The following is a 24,961-nucleotide window of genomic DNA, read 5'->3' on the forward strand; positions in this document are numbered from 1 at the left end:
TTGGGCCATGCCACGTGGTATGTGGGATCTTAGTTCCCAATCAGGGATTGAACCCACACCCCTTTGCAGTGGAAGCGTGCAGTCTTAACCAGTGGACTGCCAGGGCGGTCCCAGAGCATCACCTTTTGTGTCTGACTTCTTTGACTCAGCATAAGCAGATTGCCTTTACAACACAGGCAGGAGCTGGGCTAGATTTCCACCCTTGAGTGGAGGCTCGGGCTTTCAAAGCACATTGCTCTACTGGCCTTCGGCAGGAGCTTCCATGCTTCCTCCCTCCCTCCTCCCCTTCCCCTTCCCTCCCTTCTCTCCTTCATCCATCCAACATCTATGCATCCAGCATTTATTAATATCTGCTATATGTCGCTCTGTGCTGGATCCTGAGGGTACAAAAAAAGATTGTCCCTGATGAGAAAAAAAGGACAACCTTTAACCCCAAGCAGCTCCCTACTTAGTGAAGGAGACCGAGAGGTATGTGAGTAGTTGGAACATCATGTGATGACAACAGGATAGAAGTATATGCATGAACCGCAGCAGCACGCAGAGCGGCCGAGTGACAGCCCGGGGCTTTAGAGAGGGCTTCCTGAAGGACGGGACCCGGCTTCGGCTTCAGGCGAAGAGCAAGTAGAGCGCCTGCACAGAGGGAGTGCACGACCAAAGGCCTGGTGGTGGGAGAGCTGGAAGCATGCCGTGTGTGGGTGTGTACCGGGAGCCACCACGAACAGGTCTGGCGTCCTTGGAGCATCCTTGCGAAGCAGGGATGATTTGAGGTTAAAGCGGCAGCTGGAGCATGCAGATGTCAAACACCACCCCCAGGACTGTGGGCTTCAACCTGAAGTTCATAGGAAGCTACACACAGGTTTTGGACAGGAAAATGATACACTCAGCTTTGCATTTTGAGTGAATCACTCTGCACCCAGTGCCTTTTGGTCCTGTTTTAAGTGCAGCTTGGAGAAGCTGAAGAAGACAGACACAGGATGAGGAAGCAGAAGGGAGATGAAATAGAGATTTTTTGAGGGTGACCATTGGTCAGTCACTGTGCCAAGTACATTTATGCACAGTATGTTATTTCATCTGAATCATTTCTGTTTGAATCTCATCTCCTCCACTCAAGCCATGACTATAAATGAACAATCACCTGGCTTTTCTGAGATGCAGTTTCCTCATCTATAAAAGAGATGGAGATGATCCAACTTCAGAGGGTACTTATGAGGGTCCTTGGGAAATGCGGTGAAAGGACTGTGTGAGTGATAAGATCCTGGCAAATGTGTTTTTTGCACTAAATTCTCCAGTGCCTATGGTCAATACCATTCCTTGGGCACCTGTTATGTCCCACCTCTGTTAACCTGTAGATGTCCGCCTTCTGGACTGCAAGCTGCCTGTGGCCAGGGACTGCTGTGGATTTCTGTTCTCTCTGCAGTGGCTCAAGTGGCGCCTACACAGGGTGACTGGTCTAGAGACACCTGTGGAGTCGGGAGGCACCTGAAGCCCCTTCTAATTTCCTCTTACCTTCATCAATTCCTGAAGTTTGGGGTCGCTGCGTGAGTTGGGATCCACCATCGTTCGCACTTCATTCTCCTCTTTAAAAAGAAAAGGCAGTCAGCGAGGTGGTCGCTCTGAAGGCATCAGGCTAACCCACAGAGAACAAGAGACCCCATTACCCAGCATCGTGTCCTCAGGGTCCAGCTCGAAGGGGATGGGGCTGAGGGGCAGGTTGATGGCGTTCATGCCTTCCTCCTGAAGCTCGGACACTGTAAGAAGGAAGCACAGCGTTATGCAGCAGCCCGTAGCTGTGTTCCACATTGATGCAGATTGAGAAACGAAAGCATCAAGGTTAGCCTGCAGCTGTGATGCAGCTTGCATCTGATTCCTGCCTCTCCTTGCTAGAAGGACCAAACTGTCCCCTTCATCTCACTCCTTCTGACTGTCATCTCACTCGCTTTTCTAGAAAAATCAGGCATGGAAATCTGCCTCCTTTCAGAAATGATCTTGGAATAAATGGAAGCGAAGTGAGCACTGATGCCTTTCTTAAGTCTCTGCCATGCCTCCCTCTTGTCCCTCCTTCAAGGGCTTGCCGTCCGGTGCAAAGTGCACGCTTGACAAGTCTCTGCTGACTGGATACACGAGGTCCCCACGCTGAGGCTTCATTTGAGCCACAGGCCTTTTCCATCCTCAGGTCAACCCTCCCCTGACTTCTCTCCTGAATTGGCTCCTGTGTATTTTTTCGGACATTTTCCTCCCTCCCTCCCTCCTTCCCACCCTCCTCCTCCCACCCAGCACTGATTTATCCCTTCAACCATACGGAGTCATGAGTCATGGCCCCTGGGGTCAGGCACCTCACTTCTCCAGGCCCGTTCCCTCAGCTGAACATCAAAAGCTGGATAGGTGACCATCAAGTTCTTTTATACTTTCCCAAATCTTAGAAGTCTACAATTCCACTGTTCTCAAGAAAAATAACAAGAGGTCAGTGACAACTAGAGACTTCCAGTCCACCCTCTCCATCCACTGACCCCCACCCCCTAGCCTTAGTAAAAAAAAAAACAAAAAAAACAAATTCCTACCACAAAACCAGTTGTGTGATGGCCCTTTGCTGAGCACTGACCTTGGATTATTACCTCTCCTAAAAGCAGTGGCTCAAATCCCCTCAGTTCTACTCAATTCCAGTTTGGGCAATTCCTTTGCACCAATTAAGCACAGAACAACCATTTCCTCTGAAGGAGCTGGTCACCAAACAGTTCTTAAAGAGGTGATATGGCAGCTGCAATCAACCTTAGTAAAAGCAATGTCCCATCTTTCCATTTTATTTTTTTGTATTGACTCTGGCCTCACCCATTGCCAGCATACACTTGCAAGTACTCTTAAGCACAGGCAGCTGCTTACAAAGAGTTCTTTCATTTTAGCAGACGTCACTGATGGTTGCAGTTGGATGGGGAGTGAGATTGCCTAACAAAGGGAGTGAAACCCACTCTGCCCTAGACACAACTCGCATTATGAAGCTGGTATTCAGTCCTGTTGCTGTGGGCTCTTGACATTCAGATGGGATATCAGCCAGGCACCATCTTGAATCTCCAAATCCAGACACCCACCAGTCTATATAATTCCCCCCACCAAACATAATTGAAAAATATAAGCGACACTTTCAAGGTTTAAATGATTCTATAAATAGGTGCTTGCATTTGCTTTCCAGCAAAGCACAATTGCTTCTTTAGACCTTATGATGTCTCCTAGCACTCTTCCTAGGACTAGCAGTTTGCTTTTGTTTCCAGGCTGTTTCTCACAAAGAAGCAAGATTTCTACCACTTAACAAGCATCACTACCCAGGCAATGGGAAGTGGAAATAAAGTTATGTTTCAGTGTGGGTGTGAGACTGGGTTAAGTGGCCAGTGAAGAGACTAGCTCTTGCCCAGAACCTTCTCCACCTGTATATTCCATCCCACCCCACCCTGCCACCAGGTATGTGCTGTCCGATACAGTAGCCATTAACCACATGCAGCTATTGAAGTTTAAATGAATTAATAACTCAGTTTCTTAGTTCCACCTGTCACATTTCAAGTGCTCAGTGGCCCCCATGGGGCAGGTGGCACCCTGCTGGACACTGCAGATGTAGATTTCCATTATCACAGAAGATTCAGTTGGATGGTGCTATCCTGGCTGATCCCATAGATCCAAATGCTGATGATATCCAAATTTAAATCTCCAGCCTGATGTATGCTGTATTATATATTTTTAAAGTTAATAAGATTTTATTATCTAAAACTGAATTCAAGGCAACAAAATCAGGGATAGGATAGAAATGACACCTCTTCCTAGATATTTTTCATGTACAAAAACAACCAAGCTCTGTCCTAATTTATTCTTTTGAGTGGTTTTATTTGCCCAGCCTCATTGGGTTGTGAAAACAACAGTTAACTCATTATTAAAACAAGAACCAGAAACAAATAAAAACAAACAAAATCTCTAGCCTAGGCCTGACCCTGAGCTCCAGACTCACTCAATATCTCCTCTTTTGTCTACTAATGGAGATCTCAAATGTATACATTCAAAACAGAACACATGTTCTTCAGTACCCTTACCTCCACTGTAACAAGACTTGTCCACCTTCCTTCTTATCCTCCTCAGTAAATGGCACTACCATTTGCACGAGAGTTCAAGCCAAAATCTGACGAATCACCCTTCCCTTCTTCTTTTCCTCACTGTTTGCAGCCAATACATTGGCAAGTTTTCTGGGTTCCACCTCCAAGACAGGACCCTATTCCAACCACTTCTGACCAGCTCCATCATCATCATTCTGGTTCAGGCCACTGTTATCTTTCACCTAAATAACCAGAACCACCTTCTAACCTGCCCACTGCTTTCTGATGCATTTTAGCCATGCCAGTCTACTTCCTAGGGCACAATCAGAATGATCTATAAAGACGTAAACATGATCATACATTCTCCTGCTTTATGCCTTCCTGTGGCTTCCCCTCATGTGCATGCTTAGTTGCTCAGTCATGTCTGATTCTTTTGTGACCCTCTGGACTGTAGCCTGCCAAGCTCCTCTGTCCATGGGATTTCCCAGGCAAGAATACTGGGGAGAGTCGCCATTTCCTTCTCCAGGGGATCTTCCTGACCCAGGGGTTGAATCTGCATCTCCTGCATTGCAGGAGGATTCTTTACTACTGCCACCTGGGAATTCCCATTATACTCAGAATAAAACCCTAATTCCTTCCTAAGACCTACAAGACCCTCTGAATAGCCCCCTGCCTCCCTCTTGTGTTGTATTTTCTCCCTAGCACCCATCACAATCTGAAATAACTATTATTTCTATATTTATTATCTATCCCCTCCTCAGCAGAATGTAAGCTGTGGAAAGACTGGCACTTTTTCTCTTTTGTTCGATATTAGATCTCCGAAGAGGAGTCAGACTGCCTACATTCAAATCCAGGTTCTACCACTTACCAGTACGTGACTTTGGACAAGCTCATCCATCTTACACCTCAGTTTCCTTATCTGCACAATGGGGGTGATAATAATATTGTCTACCTCCTAGAGTTGTTGAGAAGTTTAAATGAGTTAATACATGTAAAACATTTAGAAGAGTGTCTGGTACCTGGTTAAGAGCTATGTAATATCTGCAATTATTACTTAAAATGATAAGCACTCAAGGACCATTTGTTGAATAAATGAATGAACCTGTTAAGACTACCCTTCCACTGCACAGGTTATAAGTTGAAGCACAATTTACCAAAGCCGTGTACAGCATGCAAAGAAGACTTTCAGCCTGTCCTTAGGGGAGGAAAATCATACTTTGGCCTGATCCTGTGTGTGCGTGTGTGGGCACATTTCTAGGGCAGCATTTCCAGCTTACTTTTTGTAAAGAGAAGAAAGCGACCTCTGTCCCAAGACTGTTGACCAGTAAGAGCCAATCTGTGAATGTAGAGATATTTATACCTCTAACGTGTGACTAGAGACACCATATTTGCAGCCACGGCTCCTAAATGTGGGTCCGAACAGGACCTCTTTTTCTGTGTAGATCATTGTTAAAAATGTTTTCAGATGAAAAATCCCTAGTCAGAAACACTCCCCTCTGCCCTGCCTCTTTAATTCACTCACAGAGACAAAACAAACCCGAGAAGAAAGGCTGAGATATGTTTGCAATTGCAAATGTTTTTTTTTTTTCAGGAAATGATTTGGTACAGGAACGTCATTCCCATCCCATTAACTGCTGACTCGGAGCCAACTGTTTGTAAAAGTGAATATGCAAACTGCCCGGCTCAGGCTTGGCCCCCCGCCCCATGGGGCTGCATTAGTGGCCACGTTCCCAAATCAGCCCACGAGCTTTGGAGGTTTCGTTTCTGTTAAACCAAAGCAGGACCCAGCAGAAGCCCCTCGCCCGCCCTGCACTCTGAAAGAGAAAGAGCTGCAATTGAATTTTCTCGGCATAGAATATGAATATGATGTTTTCCCCCGAACCTCCTCTAACAATCTAAAACTAGGTCTGAATGTGCAGCCTTCGGTGTCTCGCGGCGCCATTAGTCATAACTTAATAAACAGATTAAATGCCCAGCTGAAGGTCGGGCTTGGGAGAGCAGGGCAATTGCCTCAACTCCTGAAGCGCTCACCATGAGGGAGGGAGCCTGGCTTTTCTGGGAAACACAGCGTGACTCCGGGTCCAGCCGTGCAGCAGAACAAGTACATGGATGGGCTTTGAAGTCTGAAAGACCTGGATTTGAATCCTACTTCTCTTTTTAATCAGCCATGGGACCTTATGTTGGCAACTTAAAACATGTGACTTCGAAATGTGGTAGAAAACAATTTTGTTTAAAACAAAGGTGTAGCTGACACTATTAGTTTCTTCCCCAATATTGATTTTATTTTTTCTCTCTCTCTGATGAAATAATACTCTCTCATTTTGTTCCAGTATACACTGCACAAACCGCTCCCCCCACCACCACCATGCCTCTAGGTGAGATTTCGATTGAGTTAAGCTAATCATGATAATCTCAATTCCTTTAGCAGTGACTGGCTCAAGCATTGTCATGTAACACAATTCTGGTCAAAGAGCTGTGACTGGAAATTTCTAGAACCTTCTAGAAAAATTGTCCTTCATTTAAAAAAGAGGCTCAAGGAAGAGAAGGTATCTTTCTCCTTCTAACCATTACTGCTTCAGGATGTTATGCCTAGATTTGTAGTCATGAGGTTAAGTCTGCCCAAAGAGGAAGCTCATACGTTAAGGTTGGCAGGGAAGAAAGAAAGGAGTTCTTGTTGATACTGCTAGGCCACCATTCCTAGAGCCACCCTAGCTTTTTGTATCTTGTTATAAGTGATAAAGGAAGTTCTTTTTTTATTTAAGTCAGCTGAGCTGGTGTTTTCTGGGGCTTGGAGCCGTAACTCCCTAATCGGTGCATGGGACACCAAGATTATAAAGTTGATGGATGAAGACAGTAGGTCTACAAAGAACAGTAATTTTCCCTTCCTTTTTTTCTATGAGAAACAGAATAGCTGCATATATCTCTTATACTCCAGCATATACATACAAGGGCCTAAAGAATACCAGATGGAAAACGAGTATGGTAAGAAGAATAGACAGAGGGTTCTAAGGGTACAAAAGGGTCCATTTGTGCAAAGCTAGTAATTTCATTCATTTGACCGATACACACTACTGGGCACCTCCTTTGAAGCAAACCCTGTGCTAGCCCTGGGTTTGGGGATTTGACAGGAGTCTGCCTCAATCTGTTCTGGTGGGGGAGGCAGGCACAGAGAAACACAGTGGGCAGTACGCTGCACTCGGATGAGATACATGTAACAGAGGGCTGTGGGAGCTCAGTGGTGGGGGCAACAAGGTTAACTTTAGATGGGGAAGACTGGGAAGGATTCTCAGGCGGACACGTGAACCGGACTTTGAAAAACTTAAATTTTCATCCAACACAGGTGCCTCACAAAAAGCACACCTTGTATATAAACAGCAAAATGTAGACAAACAGGGCAGCTACTGAGAGAGCAGTAATTATGCCTGAACACTGGGAATATAGGGTGCACACGGGAGAAACAGGGTGGAAGAACAAAGGGTGAATAAGTAGGTAGGGCCCAGAGTGGGCTGTGAACTCATCTGTTCCCCAGCATGCCCTAGACCATGCTCCCCATGGCTATAGATGAAAAACCCAAACACCAGACTGAGGGAGGGCAAGAGGAAATGCAGGTTGTTCTTTCTCCTTTAGTGCAAGTGAACCCCAGTGAAGGTACTTAGGCTGCTCTAGCTCCTTCTCGGGACTCCAGTGATTAATTTCTGGCCCTCATGAAAGCTCACTCAAGTTCCTTTAATTTCTAACTGGCTCAGTGGTCTCCCCGGAAGTTCTTGCAGCTTGAGACATCTACACTGTCTGATTGGCAAAGCCCAACAATTTTTCTCTATGTGGAAAATCAACCTGTAAGAACATCTACCAAAAGACACTGAATGGTGAGAAAATGGATGCTTATATCCTAAGATATAGGATATCTTGGAAACAAGACAAAGATACCTCCTCTATTCAAAATCATACTAAAAATTCTAGCTATTACAATAATGCAGAAAAAGGAAATAAAAGGCATGCAAATTGGAAAGGAAGAAATACAACCTTCCCTTGTGGCTCAGAGGGTAAAGAATCCACCTGCAATGTGGGAGACCTGGATTTGATCCCTGGGTTGGGAAGATCCCCTGGAGAAGGGAAAGGCTACCCACTCCAGTGTTCTGGCCTGGAGAATTCCAAGGACTGTAATAGTCCATGGGGTTGCAGAGAGTCAGAAACGACTGAGCGACTTTCACTTTCACTTTTGTTCGTAGATAATATGATTGATTGTATAGAAACTCCCAAAGAATTGACCAATGATGAAACAGAACAACAACAACAAAACCCCCATAGTCTTATGTGTTAGTCGCTCAGTCACGTCTGAATCTTTGTGACCCAATGGACTGTTCACAGGAAGCCAGACTCCCCTGTCCATGGAATTCTCCAGGCAAGAATACTGGAGTGGGTAGCCACTGCTTTCTCCAGGGGATCTTCCTAACCCAGGGATTGAACCCAGGTCTCCTGCACTGCAGGCAGATTCTTTGCCCTCTGAGCCACCAGGGAAGTCCATACTCTTAGAACTAATAAGCAGTTATGGCAAGGGGGCAGGATAGAAGTTTAACAGACAAAAATCAATTGTTTTCCTATGCACCAACAATACATGATTCAAGTTAGAAATTAAAAACACAATATGATTTATGTGCTGTGCTTAGTCACTCAGTTGTGTCTGGTTCTTTGCAACCCCAGGGACTGCAGTCCACCAGGCTCCTCTGTCCATGGGGATTCTCCAGGCAAGAATACTGGAGTGGGTGGCCATGCTCTCCTCCAGGGGATCTTCCCAACCCAGGGATTGAACCCAGGTCTCTCACATTGCAGGTGAATTCTTTACCATCTGAGTCATCAGGGACGCCCAATAATGTTTATAGTAGCACGCAAATAGGCAATACTAAGATATAAATCTAACAGCATGTACACAGGGATGGCATACAGAAAATTACAAAACTCTGATGAAAGAAATCAAAGAAGATCTAGATAAACTGAGAGACAGTCAGTGTTCATGGATTATAAGACATAGTATTAAAGTGTCAGTTCTTTCCAAGTTCACCTATAGATTCAATGTAATCCTAGTCAAGAGTTACAGCAAGCTATTTTGTGTATATTGACAAACCAATCCTAAGGTTCACATAGGAAGGCAGACTCAAAGTAGACAACAAAATATTAAAGAAGGACAAAGTTGGAGGATTGACACTACCAGACTTCAAGACTTATCATAAAGCTACAGTAGTCAAGGTAAAATGACAGTAGCAAAAGAGCAGACACATAAGTCAATGCAACATAATAGAGAACCCAGGAACAAACCCACACAAATACAGTCAACTGCTCTTTGACAAAGGAGCAAAGGCAATTCAATGTAGAACGGACAGTCATACCAACAAATGCTGGAACCATTGGATGGCCAAATGCAAAAATTAATCTAGACACAGACCATACACCTTCCATTTTAACAAGATCTTATGCAGATTTTAATGAAGTCCAACTTATCGATTTCTCTTTCATGGTTTGTCCTTTTGGTGTTGCATCTAAAAACTCATTGTGAAACTCCTTAATCAAACAGATTTGTTATATTTTCTTCTATAAATTTTATACATTATATTTTATATTTAAGTCTGTGATAATTTTGAGTTTTGTGAGAAGGTCATTAAAAACAAGGAAGGTCTGAGAAAATGTAACAGCCAAGAGAAACCTTAGAAGATGTGACTGCTGAGGGTAACACGGTATCCTGCAAGGGAACTTGGGACAGAAAAAGGACATTAGGTAAACGCTGAAAACAATCTGAATAACTTAAGTTAATAATATTAATATGGGTTCATGAATTATAACAAATGTAGCATATTAATACAGAATGTCAATAAGAGGAGAAACTGAACATAGGCATAAATGAGCTCTCTGTATTATCTTTTCATTTTCCCTATAAATCTAAAAGTATTATAAAAATAGTCTCTTAAAAAAGTCAACCCAAATTTGCTATTTTTCCAACGAAATATAGCGCTCACTGGGGGGAAATCCATAATTTTAAGAGACACACATGTTTCTTTCCATCACCAAGGAGACAGTGGTAATTTGTCCAACATTAGCTGACCCCTATAGAAGCATTTGTACAGAAAACAAAGCACAGAGACCATTTCAAAGTCCTATAGTGCAAGCTGTACTTACTCCCAAGTGAGAACTTGTTTCCACATAGAAACTGCATGGTTTTTAGGTTTGTTTCCAGGGCTGGGATGAGAAGACAGAGCTTCCCCATAACTTAAGGATGCCTGGCAAGGTCATTTCTGCTTTCCCAAGAAGAGATCTGTCCCACTAGAACAACCATCACTGAAGGTGTCTTTATTGCTTTCTCTGGAACTGCTTTGGAAGCTGAATCTATCCATTGTTCCTGATGGGGCTTTTACGACATGGGCTGTTGTATTAGTTTTCCGTTGCTGTAGTAACAATTACCACACACTTGGTGGCTTGAAACAACACAGATTTATTATCCTTATGGTTCTGTAGGTTAGAAGTCCAACATGGGTCTCACTGGGCTAAAACCGAGGCATTGGCAGGGTCTGCTCCTTTCTGGAGGCTCTGGGGGAGGATCCATTATCTTGCCTTTTCTGGCTTCTGGAGGCCACCTGCACTCCTTGGCTTGTGGTCCCCTTTCTCCACCTTCAAAGTCAGCAGTGGGGGGTGGGGGTCAAATCCTTCTCACAGTGCAGTACTCTGACCTCTTTTTTGCCTATCTCTTCTATTTTTAAGTACTCTATGATTACACTGGGCCACCTGGAAAACCTAGGACAATCTCCCTATTTTAGAGTCAGCTGATGAACAGCCATAATTGTAGCTGCAGCCTTAACTTCCCTTTGCCATGTAAGCTAATACATCCATAGGTTCATTAAAATCCACATCTGGGATATGGATATCTTTGGGGGGGCATTACTCTGGCTCCAAGAGCTTTCTTGGGGGACAGGTTCTGTTCTCAATACTCACCCCCGACTATAACATGTGGGTTCATTCTTCTTCTATGTGAAATTATCAAAAGGAAAGGCAAAATAACCACCCCCTCCATCCTAGCCCTTAAACCAGAGTTTTATTACTTAAAAAAAAAAAAAAACAACTTATTTCAGCGGCCATAATATAAAGCATCAGGCAAACATGGGAACAGCTCAGAGTGGCCTCAGCAGACAGTCAGGGTCTCCCCACACTCTGCTCTACCTGACATGGCTGTTTAGTCACCAGGGTCTGACATCTGGGCCTTGAAGCACAGCCAAAAAAGGAACTTAGAGGTTGGTATTGTGATGGGAGCTGACAGGGGAATCTATAGTCCCAAGTCTTAAAGTTTCCACTCATGTCTTTGTTTTGGTCAGTTTTATAGTCTCTGCAGAGTTGGAAGGCTGCCAGGCAGATGGCCCCTGGACATTAATTCATTGTTCAGCCAAACACGTGATCCAACAACCCTCCAATTGCAAGTACAGTCAGAGGGAGATGGATGCACCGTTGACTAGCTTTGGGCTGTCAAAACCATGCGAACTGAAACACTGGTGAGGTCTCAAGTAAGCCGTGGGAATTTAAAACACTGCTCAGGCACAGAGGGTCTCTGATCAAAATCAAACACATCACCATTCTTTGTCTTTTGCTATACCATGTCCGCTACCGCTTTAGATCTAGCACCAGAACCATTTGCTTGTTTTAAAGGTCTGTTCCTACTTAAGTAGAAAGTGATGTAGGTGTGTCACTCTGGGAGTTTATAATGGGTAACACCAGGCTGTCATGCGTGCGTGTGCACCTCTGTGCATCCATATACCCTAGCATTTGTATTAACAACAGCCTTGAGGAGACCATAGAAACTGACCTGGTATGTTAGCTAATTAGATGCGAAGTGTGGGCACAACAACTCAGGACAGCCAGGGTGGAACTGGCACTGCTCATCTCTTTCATTCATAAGCACATATGGGCACCTCTGGTACCAGGGGCTGGGCCAGGAGCTGTGAATACAGCGACAAACAAGTACTTTCCTTCTGGGGTTGGTAGATGTCCGAAGAACAGCTACCTGTGGTGACGGCGAGAAACCAGTACGCCAGGCATGTGCTGCTAGACACTCAGTAAGTGCTCAGAAGATGCTGTAGTTGAGGCGGGAGGGGAAAGATGTGCACACAGACTGCACTGTAGTGATGTTATGGTCCTCCACGCAGTTCTGAACCAAGTCCTGAGAGCAGAGGATTCTTCCAAAGTGGAGAGAACAACAGAGGAGTACATGGGAGATGCAGAGACCATGGGAAGACCAGCGGGGCTCAAGGCAACCAGGGTGGCCTTTGCAACTCATTTGCTTTGTATCTCTTTATCGCCTGAGTCAAATTTCTTTATTTCTTTCTCTGTGGCTCTTTGACCTTCATGTCTATAGCCTTCTTATTTATTAATTCAAAGTAGGCCAGTCATTTCTTTTTGCAGTGGCTCAGTGCTGTTTAAATTGCCACATCAAGTACCAGTCCATTGGAATTTCCAAGTGGTGGACTCCACTGAAACAAGGGCTCTGGGTAGGGGGGTGGCCAGTGAGTGACCATGGCATCATTGTGTTTTGTTTGGCTCAGTTCACTAGTGGGCTAAATCTGGATTTGCCTGGAGGTCAGCTGGTGGGCTATCCTGAAGGAGTGCTGTTGGTGGAAACTCTCCAGTGAATGGATGATGATGAAGTGAAAGAATACATGCTTGCACTGCATTTCCTTTGTACCAGGGACACCTTCTTTAATAATATATATATATTTACTCATCTAATCTTCCCCAAAATCCAGTGAGTAGGAACTGATTATCCCCATTTTACGAATGAGGAAAATGAGACCCAGAGAGGTTATGTAACTTGAGCAAAAAAGTGGAACCCAGATTGACCCCAGGTCAGCTGGCTCCTGGAGTTTGCTCAAGTTCATATCCATTGAGTCAGTGATGCTACCTAACCTTCTCATTCTCTGCCACCCTCCTCTCCTTTTGCCTTCAATCTTTCCTAGCATCAGGGTCTTTTCCAACGAGTTGGCTCTTTGCATCATGTGGGCAAAACACTGGAGCTTCAGCTTCAATATCAATCCTTCCGATAAATGTTCAGGGTTGATTTCCTTTAAGATTGACTGGTTTGATCTCCTTGCTGACTCTCTCAAGAGTCTTCTCCAGCACCACAGTGATTTGAAAGCATCAGTTTTCGAATCGTCAGTGCTCGGTGCTCGGTCATTTTTATGGTCCAACTACACTCACATCTGTACACTACTGGGAAAACCACAGCTTTCACTATGTGGGCCTTTGTCAGTAAAGTGATGTCTCTGCTTTTTAATATGCTGTCTAGGTTTGTCATAGCTTTCCTGCCAAGAAGTAAGTGTCTTCTAATTTCACAGCTGCAGTCACGAGCAAACTCCGGGAGACAGTGGAGGACAGAGATGCTGGCGTGCTACAGTCTGAGGGGTCGCAAGGGTCGGACATGACTCAGCAACTGAACAACAGCAGCTGGCTCCAGAGTTTACATCCTTAACACTAGTTCAGTGTTAACTAGTTAAGTTAAGTTAACACTAGTTAAGTTAACATTAGTTAAGTTAACTAAACAAAGTGTTCCAGCTTTGTTTACATTTGTGTACATTTGTACAAAAAATGTTGTGGAACATTTTTTGTACATTGAACCCTACAGGTGGTCTGGTCACTCTTCGTAGGCTTAGCCTCTCTGAGGACAGAGGTGACAATTAAGCTGTATTTTTGTTTGTTTTAAATAACAAGTTGACTTATTTCTGGGTAGAAAAGAAAAAGTGCTAATTTAAGAGAACCTGAAAAATATTAAAAAACTAAGAGGAAAACAACCCTACTGCTTCGAGGTAACATGTTATGTTTTCTTCTGTTTTTCTACATTTTATATACACACTTACACATACTCCCATATTGGGTAGTTCTATGGCCAGTTTTTATAGTATCAGGTAATCTCACTGTACTTCCTTATGCCATCAAAAATATCCCTTTAACTGGCTTTCTCAATCTCTGTTGAAGGTACACACATACATTACTTAACCATTCCATAACTGTTGGACATTTAGGGGGTTTCCAGTCCTCGGGGAAGGCAGCTGGGTCTGGAGGGTTGAGTCATTTGCCAGCTATGGAGGGGGGTGAGCAGGGAGGGGAGGGGGTGCTCAGGCAGCGGGACCAGCAAGTGCAAAATGTGGGGCCTCTGGGGAACCAGATGACAGCCTGATGCGAGGTTCAGGCTACAGGCTCTTTGCTCTCTTTAGTGGATGAGGAAGCTAAAGTTCAGAAAGTATAGGAGATTTCCTGAAAAGTTCTCTGGAAGATGATTCTACCAGTTAGCTGTCTCCTTTCCCTAGTGTATGAGTTTGAAGTCATTTGAAAGGGGAAAGAAATCCCAGGAAAAGGGGTGAGGGGCGAGGAAAGAGATGCAGAGACACGGGAAGAGTCAGCAAAGGGGGTACATGTTACTGAGCTGGTTACCTGTGGGCACCTGAACCGCAGCTCCTGTGGGGTAAGGAACCACACGCAGTGTCTCCAGGAGACTTCCCTACTACTGAGGTGGCCCCCGGGTGCTATCTCTATACTTCCAGGCCACGCTGGGTGCCGAATGAGGGAGCTTCAGAGGCCAGAGCCCTGGGATAGAAAAGTGGAGGTGCCTGATTAAGTGGGGAGCCTTCTGTGTACACCAAACCATCTTCCAAGCTGGGCTGAAAAAGGAGGTGACCTGGGATGCTGTGTTCAGTGCAAAAGCATCTACTGTGCTCACCCAGGGATCCGGGGGCCAGGATCTGTCACCCTTTCCCCTAGGAGACAAATTCTAGGAGATCGGGTGGGAGCTAAAAGGGTATGTTTTTGGCAACATATCTGGGAGGGGAACATACTCTTGTTCTCCAAGGAAGAAGTAAATCAGAATGGATGGGCTGCAGAACCCTGTTCATCTTATTCTGACACTAAGCCCGTGCCATTCCAAACAGACATTCCCTTAGTGTCCACTGTGACATGCCCAGGACGGAGACTCAGAGCTGAGCAGGAGATGGACCTGACCTGGCTCAGGTCTGCCCTGAGAGGAGGCTGGTACTGCTGCTGGCCAGGGTGCTTACATCAGAGCACAAGACCACTCTAAGGAAACTTCTAGGGGGCAGGGGAAGGGACATACCTTGTGCTGAGCTCCTGAATAGGCCAGGCCTTATGCTGAAGACTTCTGCTCATTATTCACTCCCTCCATCCCTTCTGGAAGAGAGATGCCTCCTTCTTGGGATGGAGCAGAAGTTTTGGAACTAGCTCATCATCACACCACTATGATCACAGCGCTGAGGGAAGTTTCTGACTTCTTCATCTAATGGAATGAGGCCTGGTAAAATGTGCTCATTGGTTTCCTCCCAGTCTTAAATACTGATTGAGCACCTGCTATATGCCACACATATTCTAGGAAAGAATGAACCCTTGCCCTAGGAGCTCACATTCATGTACACCTGAAGTCTCAGTGGTCTGAGGGCCAACATAGGCATGGCTCTGGGTGATGAGGGAGAGCAGGCTAGGCTTGCACTGCCAGGAGGGGCCAGGGAGGGCTTCATGGAGAAGGCAGTGCCAGACCCTTCCATGGATGCATCTTTGTTCTTCTATCCACCTCACTTAGCACTGTTTGTAATTATCTATCTGTGCACCTATCTGAAGAACCCATCTCCTCTACTATTTCAAATGTGCCAAGAGGCGTGCCCACTGCTGCATGGCCATGAGATGTTAATACGTATTTTTGGAATGAATGGGCAGTGTGGCCAGGCTGATCCTTGAACAGTGCCCCCTTCCAACAGAAATAAACACAGCACAAACAAACAGCTCCGCCTTCTAGGTCAGAGCCAGATGGTAATCTTCGGTGGGTCTGGGCTTTAAAAAAAAAAAAGAGAGAGAGAATTGGAGACAGCAAAGGAAGGAGCAGAGAAGGCCAACAGGTCTTGGCTCTTTAGGTGGAAGCATTTTTTGCTTATTATCTAGGCCTCTTCAGCTTTATGACAGAGTGTTGTCCCAGAGACATCTGTGACCATCGCCCTGGAAGCAGTGACAAAATGCTGCCAGTCTCTGTGCCTCACAAGAGTTATTGCAGCTCCCTGGGTTCTTTTTTTTTTTAAACTAAACCAATAATCCATGTTGACAGCTAATCTGTACAGAGAACCTATTAAAAGAAATTGTAGTAAATCAGAGATGCTTTAACTGTCTGTCTGGTGTTCTGATTGCCTGCCCGGCACTTCCACTGTAACTTCCTTCTGTACAACCTGCCATTTGATTCAATTCCACGGATAATTATTGAGTCTTGACTACGTGCAAGACGATGCGTTGGGAGCCTCATGCCAGTTGCATCTTCCGGCCCAGAGCAAACTTTAACTTACGGACAAAAATACACATGTACAATGGAAGCAGAGAGTGACAGGGGCCACAGGAAACTATAAAAACCATCTCAAGGAAGGCAACATTTGCCCCGTATGAGCAAGCATGGGGTGACTGGTACCACACACTCATTCGTTTGTGTAAGTGTGGATTTAACAGTGTTGCTGAGCAACTTTCCTGGGCCAGGTACTATACAGAGAACCTATTAAAAGAAACTGTAGTAAATCAGAGATGCTTTTACTGTGTTTGGTGTTCTGATTGCCTGCCTGACACTTCCACCTGCCATTTGATTCAGTTTCACAAATAATTGGAATTGAGGTCAAAGGGACGAATAAGACCCACTCCCAGAGCACAGTCCCCTGGGGGATCCAAAGCAGCATCACTTAACTCATCTGGAGGTGGAAGTCAGCGGGGAGCGCCTTAAAAGAGATGCTTCAGTTACTTCTTAAAGGAGAAGTAGCAGTTTATCAGGTGAAGAGGGAGCAGGAGACAGGAGAACAGGCCCATTTTCAGGAAGACTGCTGAAGAGCAATGAGTCTGTGAGGTGTTAGCCAAGAGCCAGAACACACAAGGTGTGGATTTACTCCTGAAAGCAATGTAGGATAAGGAGAGCAGAGTTCTACAGGTTTACAGAAGGCTCAGGAAGATTCCTTAGTGGATCCATCCATGCAGAAGTCCTCCTGGGATCTAGCACCATGATTAGGTGATCTGAGCTGGCCTGGGCTCTGAAGAAAGGATGAATCCCAGCTCTGCCTCTTATCTAATAACTGATAAGATGCCCCTCTGAAATGGGAATCATAATTCTTAGCTCACAAGATTGTAAGAATTGTAAGAAGAATTGTAAGATTGTAATAAGCTTAGATGACATAGCACACATGAAATGCCCAGCACAGTAGGACATGCCCTAGTGAGCATTTGGTAACCGCTAGCCCACTTCTCCCCAGAGTGTGTCTAGGAATGTGGACAAGCCCTGAGAGAGAGTGGGACTGCTCAGAGATGATCTCATGAAACATGCAAGACTTTGGCGAGACAACAGAGCCTAAGAACAAAGTTGGAGGAGACTTTTAAGAAATGATGATCTATCCCTTTGTCTTGCATTGATAAGGACAGGATTGTGAAAGAGGCAGAAGAAAAAGGCCCATGAAATGCTTCATAATGCAGAAGGAAGTTTTGGGTCAAGTGGCATGGTGAAAGTACCCAGGTAGGTTAAGAAGGAGTGTTTTGTGGGTGTTACAGAGACTGGGAGGTGGTCTGGAGGCAAGGTGAAGGCCAGATGGAGATGATAGAGGGGGTGATGACCATCACGGTTTTAACAAGTGGTGGTGTCGACTGTGGTTTGGCTGGATTTTCAGAGATGGGAAAAGATGCTGTTCAACACGCATAGCACTTGGATTGTGGGCTCTAAACAATAATGTCGTTTCCCATAAAAGGAATCAGGGCTCCTGGAGAAATGGCCAATTCTAGCTCTGAGGCAGAAAATATATAAGATGAGCCTGGAGCATCTTATTGCTAGAAATCAGTTAGGTATAAACTTGTACCAGATTAAGATCACATCCAAGAGGCTTTCACTGGCCAAAGACTGAAAAATTTGAGCATCGACATGGATAATAACTGCAAGGGGTTCAAATACATCAAATATAGTTAAATCCACGAGTCAATAATGACGCAGAAAAACAAAATAAAACTCAACACCTCTCTGTCACCTCTGGAGGATGCTAGGAAACCCCTTCATTCTGAAAACTGGTGAGTAAAGAGAAAATATCTGATGTTTATCCTCTCTCTTTAAATCAAACCATACCTGCATTGATCAAATGTCTAATGAGGCAACATTTATCTTTATAAAGCATTTCAGCTGATAAATGATGATAGAAGAGATGAATTAAAACATGATGATTTGGAAACCCCTAATGAATGAAGGTTTCCAGGCAATGAGTGCTAATGACTCCTGACAAATCAGTGACAACCAGACATCATGCCTCTCCTTCCTCTTGTCCCCAGAGGGACACACCACCATCAGTTCTAGGTCTACCTCTCAATTCTCAGGAGACACAGGGGACAGACGAACATGTTAACTGACACTGTCAACATACAGCTAGCAAAATCTAGACTGTGGGAACTCAATGAGTTTCTTCAATAAATATATTCCAAGGAAGAAATGAGATCTGGAATAATATCAATTAATTGCCAGGCATGGGTCTTATTTTGATCTTGATTTCAACAAACTAAAAATAATAAATGATCAAAATTATGAGACTGAATAGCTAAACATGTTAAGGAATTATTAGACTTTTATCTACATGTAATATAACAATTGTGTTTTTCTTTTTTGAAAACAAACAAACAAAAAACCCTTTTCTTTAAGAGCTATAACCGAAATAAAAATACTGAAATGGTATACCTGGGATTCACTGCAAAAGAATCTTCTGGTGGGGGCTGAGGGTCAGATGGGAGGTATACATGAAACAAAGTTGGCCACGGATTAATCCTTGTTGAAGAGAGTGATGGGCTTAAGGGTGTGTACCAGCTCCTCTTTCTACTTTAGTATCTGTCAGAAGTTTTCTATAGCAAGTTCTTGTTTGTGTGTGTATGTGTGTGTTTCATGGTACTGAAGAACTAGATTCTGGGTGAAGAGAAGCAGAAGGAAACCACAGGCTTGTTTTATAAAATAAGAAGGCAGATCAGGTCAAGCAACTAAGAATAAGGTCAATCTGGAAACAAAAAATGGAACTAATAGGGCAAGCATGATTAATATTCTTAATGGATAACAACTTCTTTCTAAAAATCCATAACAACAGTCTATCAAAGCCCCTTGGGAAATATAATACAATATATTATGTGGCAATTAATATAAGGAAAACATATATAATTATCTAGTAAATAAAGGGGGAAATCATCCTTTCCAATGGTCTCCACAATGTATTAAATGAAACAACAAAATGCCTCTCACTCAGCATCAGCCTGAGTTCTTTTTTCTCCATTCCTTCCTTCCCTCTGCGTCTGCTCCACCCCCTGCCACAATTTTGACACCCAGCCCAGGGTCAGCTGTTAACTTCAGGATCCCTCAAGTCTCCTTCTTTCCCCCCAGTTGCTGGGACTTTCAACACAAGTACTTTCCCAGAGGGTGCAAATGAGTGACTTTGGGGTGCACTGATTCATCAACCAGCTGTGAATCTGTCATAAAAGCACTGGGGGCCCCCGGGAGGAGTCAGGTCCCCCCTGCACGTCTTCAGCGGAGCCAAGGAGACTGTCAACACAGCCATCCCTCGGGCTCTCATGTTAACTAAATGTTGCTCACAGCTACCTTTTTACTCCTGTATTAGTTGTGGTCTTTTCAGAGCCCAGATCCAAGAGCCCAAACTGATGTAATCTTTAACCTGTCAAGGTCCGTGGGGAGGAATTTCAGCCCAGGCATAAACCCAAACATGTTTAGGTTCAAGCCATGTTTAATCTGAGAGGAAACCGAGTGGAAAGTCTTGCCAAGGACTTGCATGCACATCAGTCAAACCCATTTCAGTCCTTGCCTTTATCTATTTATTCCAAACTATTTGGGAGAATTTCAAAGGTCCATTAGGCATCAGTGATTACGAGCTCTTGAAGTAAGATATTTGTCCAGTTGATATTACTGTCACTAATGAGAATTACAACACCCTCCCTGCTCCAGCTACTGAGCAGAGCAGGCTGTTAGGTCTCGGGAAGAGCATTTAGCCAGCTAATAGCTCACGGAAGCCAAAAGCTTCTCACTACACTTTGAGAATGCATGCTTAGATTTACCTTTACAAGGGAACAGAGGACAGCATGCAGTAAAATTAGGTAGATCTTTTCTTTTAAAAGTCCTTCATTCTTTTATTTCCATATTCATCCTCTTTTTGCCACCCCCAACCACTAAACATCTTACACACCCCCCCACACCCTCACCCCCCCACACACACCCTCCCATCCCTCCAGAGCTCTAACAACAGAGCTAGGCTAAAGCAGGTCAGATTGACACAACAAACCTTCAGAGGCAAAAGGAGGGGCATCTGCCATCTCAGAAGCCCAAACACAAGAGATGCAACCAGGAGGTGGCCAGGGCACCCCCAGCAGAGAACCACCCCTACCATAGCACATCCAACTTCACCCAGACTCTGACCCACCTTTAGGGCAAAGTGCCCCGCAGCCCATGGTCTAGGAGTTCAGCCACAATCATGGTATCTTTTGCCCAGAGCTGAGCCCTCCCTGCGGTGGCCCTCACTCCTCTGCTTTCAGGCCCAGTTTCCAAGGTTCGGAGGTCTGTGGAGCTACAGCATCTTTTCAGCCATTTCCCGAGGAGAAGGCTGCTTGCTCAACCCACAACTCTCAGCTCAGTGCATCAGTTCAGAACAAGTGGCTGCCTATATAATTTAATATGATGCCACATGGGACTCACAGACCTGCTGCAAAGCAAACAGGATTCTAGCGCTTGCCTCTTGGCAACTAGAAATCTGGAGTGCCTGTTTTTTTCTGCTCAGGCTGGGTATACACCTCAGTGAAAGCTGGGCAGGGTGTTTTCAAGGGGCTGATGCTTAGACTGCTGAGAAGTGAGTCTCATCTGGGGGGACCTGAAATTCCTTAGCCTGCCCACAGACTCAAGGTCACAAGCATCTCTTTAAGCACAGCAAAGTATGGGTACAGCTGGGAGACCTAAAGTCGCCCCAGATACAGCATGAGGACCATGCTGTGCTTTCAAGTCTTGTCTCAGTTATGGGGAACCCATCCTTTCAGAAAAGATAACCTAAACCCACGGTCAGGTAATACAGATGGGAAGGCATCTACATATACATTTCCAGGCATGAACTTATCATCTTAGACATGCATTAAGGCCAAGAAGAAACTGTTCTTGTATTTGAACATCTGCCACCATGGCCCATTGGGTTTGTTGGCTAGGGGCTTAAGGCAAAGGCCTGGCTGGGGGTGAGGGGTGGGCTGTGCACCTGTTTCACTCCCAGATGAAGCTGGGAGGTGATCCAGTACTGGCACTGGCCCAGTGGACGCCTCAGATGCTGGGACAAGTTCATCTGCACCCTAGTAGAGTACTGCAGAGACTCAGGACAGGTTCCCAAGATGCCAACTCGTGAGGCATTGGTGGGGATGCCCACCACTGTGATCAGTTCTCCAGGACCCTGTGTCCAAATCACTCTGCCCCAGGGGTGGGGAGAGACTTAACAAGGGGACAATGATGGCTTCACTGAGAGTCAGTCCTGGAGAAAATCTCTAGGCTGGAAGGAGGTGCCATGGTTAAGCAGGGGATTTTTACTTCCTATTCTATCTGACCCCAAAGATCAAGGTATGGATCGTGGTGGAGACAGCACTGCAGAGGGGCCCAAGGACACTCAAAGGCCCAGGAGCATTGGACACCTGGAAATGCTATGGGTGTGTTTCCAAGGCAACATGCTTTGTGCACCCACATGAAGGGGAGGGGGGGTCAGGATCAAGTAACTGATCCAGACCCTCCCCTCTACCCATCTCTAGCAGGCTGACTGGGTGATGAGTGAGTTTGCCACTGTTGTTTAGGCAATGAGGTGGTAGGAGTCTATCTGGGGTAGTTTCCTCTAAGGTCCTACTGACCACCTAAAAACCCTGGAAGGAGAAATCCTGGGATGTAATTACTATCCTTGATCATTTAAAAACAGAGCCAGCTCATAAACTTCAACTTTATGATTATCATCTAAGAAAAACTATAATTCTTCAAATAGCTTATACCTAAAAGGCATAAAGTATGCAATTCAACTAACATTTTTTGATTAATTATTATGTGGCTGGCATTAAGTCGACCCTGCATGCCCTATCTCATTTAATCTATGGGATGCAGAATTTATGACAGTGAATTTGTGTCATACCTGCTGCCTAACGCATCAGAGTATGTAAAAAAGAAGTCCAGAAATAGCACTGCAGGACTGGCCTAAAAGGTTTTGATTCACAGCAAAGGAAATTTAATCAAAGCATGTAATGTCAATTACTGTCATTCATAATCATATTAGACCTCCCCAGAAATAATACAGATATAAAAGTCTAGAGTTACCTGCATGTTTGATGTAAATAGGATAAAATTATCTAAGTTCTGAAAATGTCCAGATATCAGAAAGAAAAAGAAGCATCTCTACCTAGCATCATGTGGCATCAAATTTCATTACGTAGGGACTTGATATCCAGCCACCAGAAAGTCCATCCCTCGTCTGAGAGTGGGTTATAAAAACGTCCAAAGGTGCCTGGCAATCTTGGGTTTAACATGGTCATGATTTTTAGCTCCTATAAACAAAAAGACGTTCCTGCTTGTTTTGACAAGGCCCAGGAGAGGCCAGACAGAGAATACTCTTAGCCCGTCCCCAACACTCTTTGGACTCTATATGGTGATAAGGACCAGATCCTTTCACGGGGCAGCTTTGAGGTCCAGTGGAGGACAAGAATCAGAGGAAAGCTCCAGGGCAGAGAAAACATGGCACAATTGCCAAGCCACAGCTAGGTCTCAACAGGTCCATCTATGGGCATCCAACACACTGCCATTTCATTCCCTGGTCCCTTCATCACTTACGGAGTGCGCACCACTGCCAGAACTCAAGCTGAATACAGAGGTCACTCGGGGAGCAGGAGAGCAGTAAGATCCTCGCATGCTTAGGATTACAGTGCAGTGGGGGAGAGGGACACTAATTTTAAAAACATACACATTCATAAAAACAAGGCAAGTCCCTACATTACCATATGTAAAATATATAGCCAACGGGAATTTGCTGTATGTCTCAGGAAGCTCAAACAGGGGCTTTGTATCAACCTAGGGGGTGGGGTGGGGAGGGAGATGGGAGGGAGGTTCAAAAGGAGGGGATATACATTTACGTATGGCTGATTCAGGTTGAGGTTTGAAAGAAAACAACAAAATTCTGTAAAGCAATTATCTTTCAATTAAAAAATAAATTAATTAAAAAAAAAAAAGGCAAGTTCACCTGAGACTTAGGTTCTGCAAATCTTAAATGGATATTCTAAGACTTATTGCGAGAGGTCCTGGCAAAGATGAAACAAAATATACAAAGCCCTTGGCTTGATAAAAATTAATAAAAAGTCTATTGCTATTAGTACTATTCTTACTGTTAGTGAGGGTCTTCACCAGCTACTGGCTGTGTGACCTTAAGGAAGTTAATTTTCTCATGTTTCATGGTCCCCCATCTGTATAACGGGATAACAATCATTCCTAACAAAAAAAGATTAAATGAGCTAATATGTAAGAAAGTGTTTGGAACAATGCCTGGCACATAGTAAAAGTTTGATAAACGTTAGTTGCTAGTGGTGATTATTATTTTGCCAGAATCTAAGACATCACGTCAGCTCATAACAGGCTTACAATCTAGACCAGGGTTTCTCAACAGAGCCACTATTGATGTTTTGGACTGGATCAGTCTTTGTTGTGGGAGGCTGTCCTGTGCAATGTAGGGCGTTTAGTAGTAGCCTGGCCTTCTACCCACTAATGCCAAGAGCATCCACCCCCACCGTCACGACAATCAGAAATGTCTCCAGACATTGCCTAATGTCCCCTGGGAGGAAAAATCGCCCCCATAAAAAAACCACTGGTCTAGCTGGAAAGTATAACGCACCGAGAGGAAGGGAGACAATGCAGTGCTGGAGTCTGTGGTCAAGAGGAGAAGAGCGACAGTAAGTCCACGAGGGAGCCCTTTAACAGAAAGTCGGGGAAGGCTGCTTCAAGAGGGGCCGTAATGGTGCTTCATGACCCATCTTGAATCCATGTCCCTCTTGCTAAACAGAAAATTCACTTTAGTGAGATTTCAGATTTAGAAACAAATTAAGCATCATGACTAAGCCCCAATTAAAGCAACCATAATACACTGAATATAATTTTCCATTACCTACAGTTAGTTCCCTCCTCTCACCAAAATCCTGATAGAGCTTCTTGGCTAAATGTTACCCACACAGACTTAGATAAGCTGGGGAGAGAACAAAGAGAAAGGAGCAGGGAAAGGGAAATTTCTGGGTCATCCTCGGAAAACTCTGGAGCAATTTCCACTGACATCTGTAGAGACTAGCCCAAAGTTTAACCCAGTGGCAGCAAGTGAGTCCGCTTTCAAGGGGAACAGGGCTTGGTCCACACTGGCTCCCAGCTGCTGCATCCCATCCCATCCTCATGACTTGGAACAACTGACTGACATCTGTGACTCAGTCCTGCCTCAGTTTCCAGGATTCCAACTTGATCTGAGGCTGTCCTGGGCTCAAGAGCATCATCACCTGACCCCAAAACAGAGCTTCATTCTAGTACCAGACAGAGTTCATTATCCAGTCTGTTATCAAAGTTCTTATTGTTGACCTTCTGCCTTAGTTCCTGTTGATGAAACCTTGTCCAAAGTACCCCCTTCCCCAGTGTCTGGGGCTAAATGTGTCCCAAGATGTGCCATCTGCTTTTTTGCACATCTGAGCATCACTCCGCCAGGTTCCTGCTGCTATGCTCCATCCGCCGACTGGGACATCCCACTACTTCGTGTTGGACACTTCTTTGTTACTGTTGGTTTTGGGGA

General features: G+C 44.7%; 1 protein-coding gene across 2 annotated transcripts in view; it reads right to left on the bottom strand.

The window, feature by feature from the left end:
• The window catches only part of PARVA (parvin alpha), a 172,534-nt gene that overhangs the window by 67,919 nt on the left and 79,654 nt on the right, over positions 1-24,961 (bottom strand). For both annotated transcript variants that reach the window (XM_043482462.1, XM_043482463.1), the window contains exons 2-3: positions 1,659-1,748; positions 1,507-1,577 (exon numbers count right to left, since the gene is read on the bottom strand). In XM_043482462.1, the coding sequence (XP_043338397.1) occupies positions 1,507-1,577; positions 1,659-1,748 (161 nt within the window). The remainder of the gene's footprint in view (positions 1-1,506; positions 1,578-1,658; positions 1,749-24,961) is intronic.

The sequence above is a fragment of the Cervus canadensis genome, chromosome 11, assembly GCF_019320065.1.
Source record: "Cervus canadensis isolate Bull #8, Minnesota chromosome 11, ASM1932006v1, whole genome shotgun sequence".
NCBI lineage: Eukaryota > Metazoa > Chordata > Mammalia > Artiodactyla > Cervidae > Cervus > Cervus canadensis.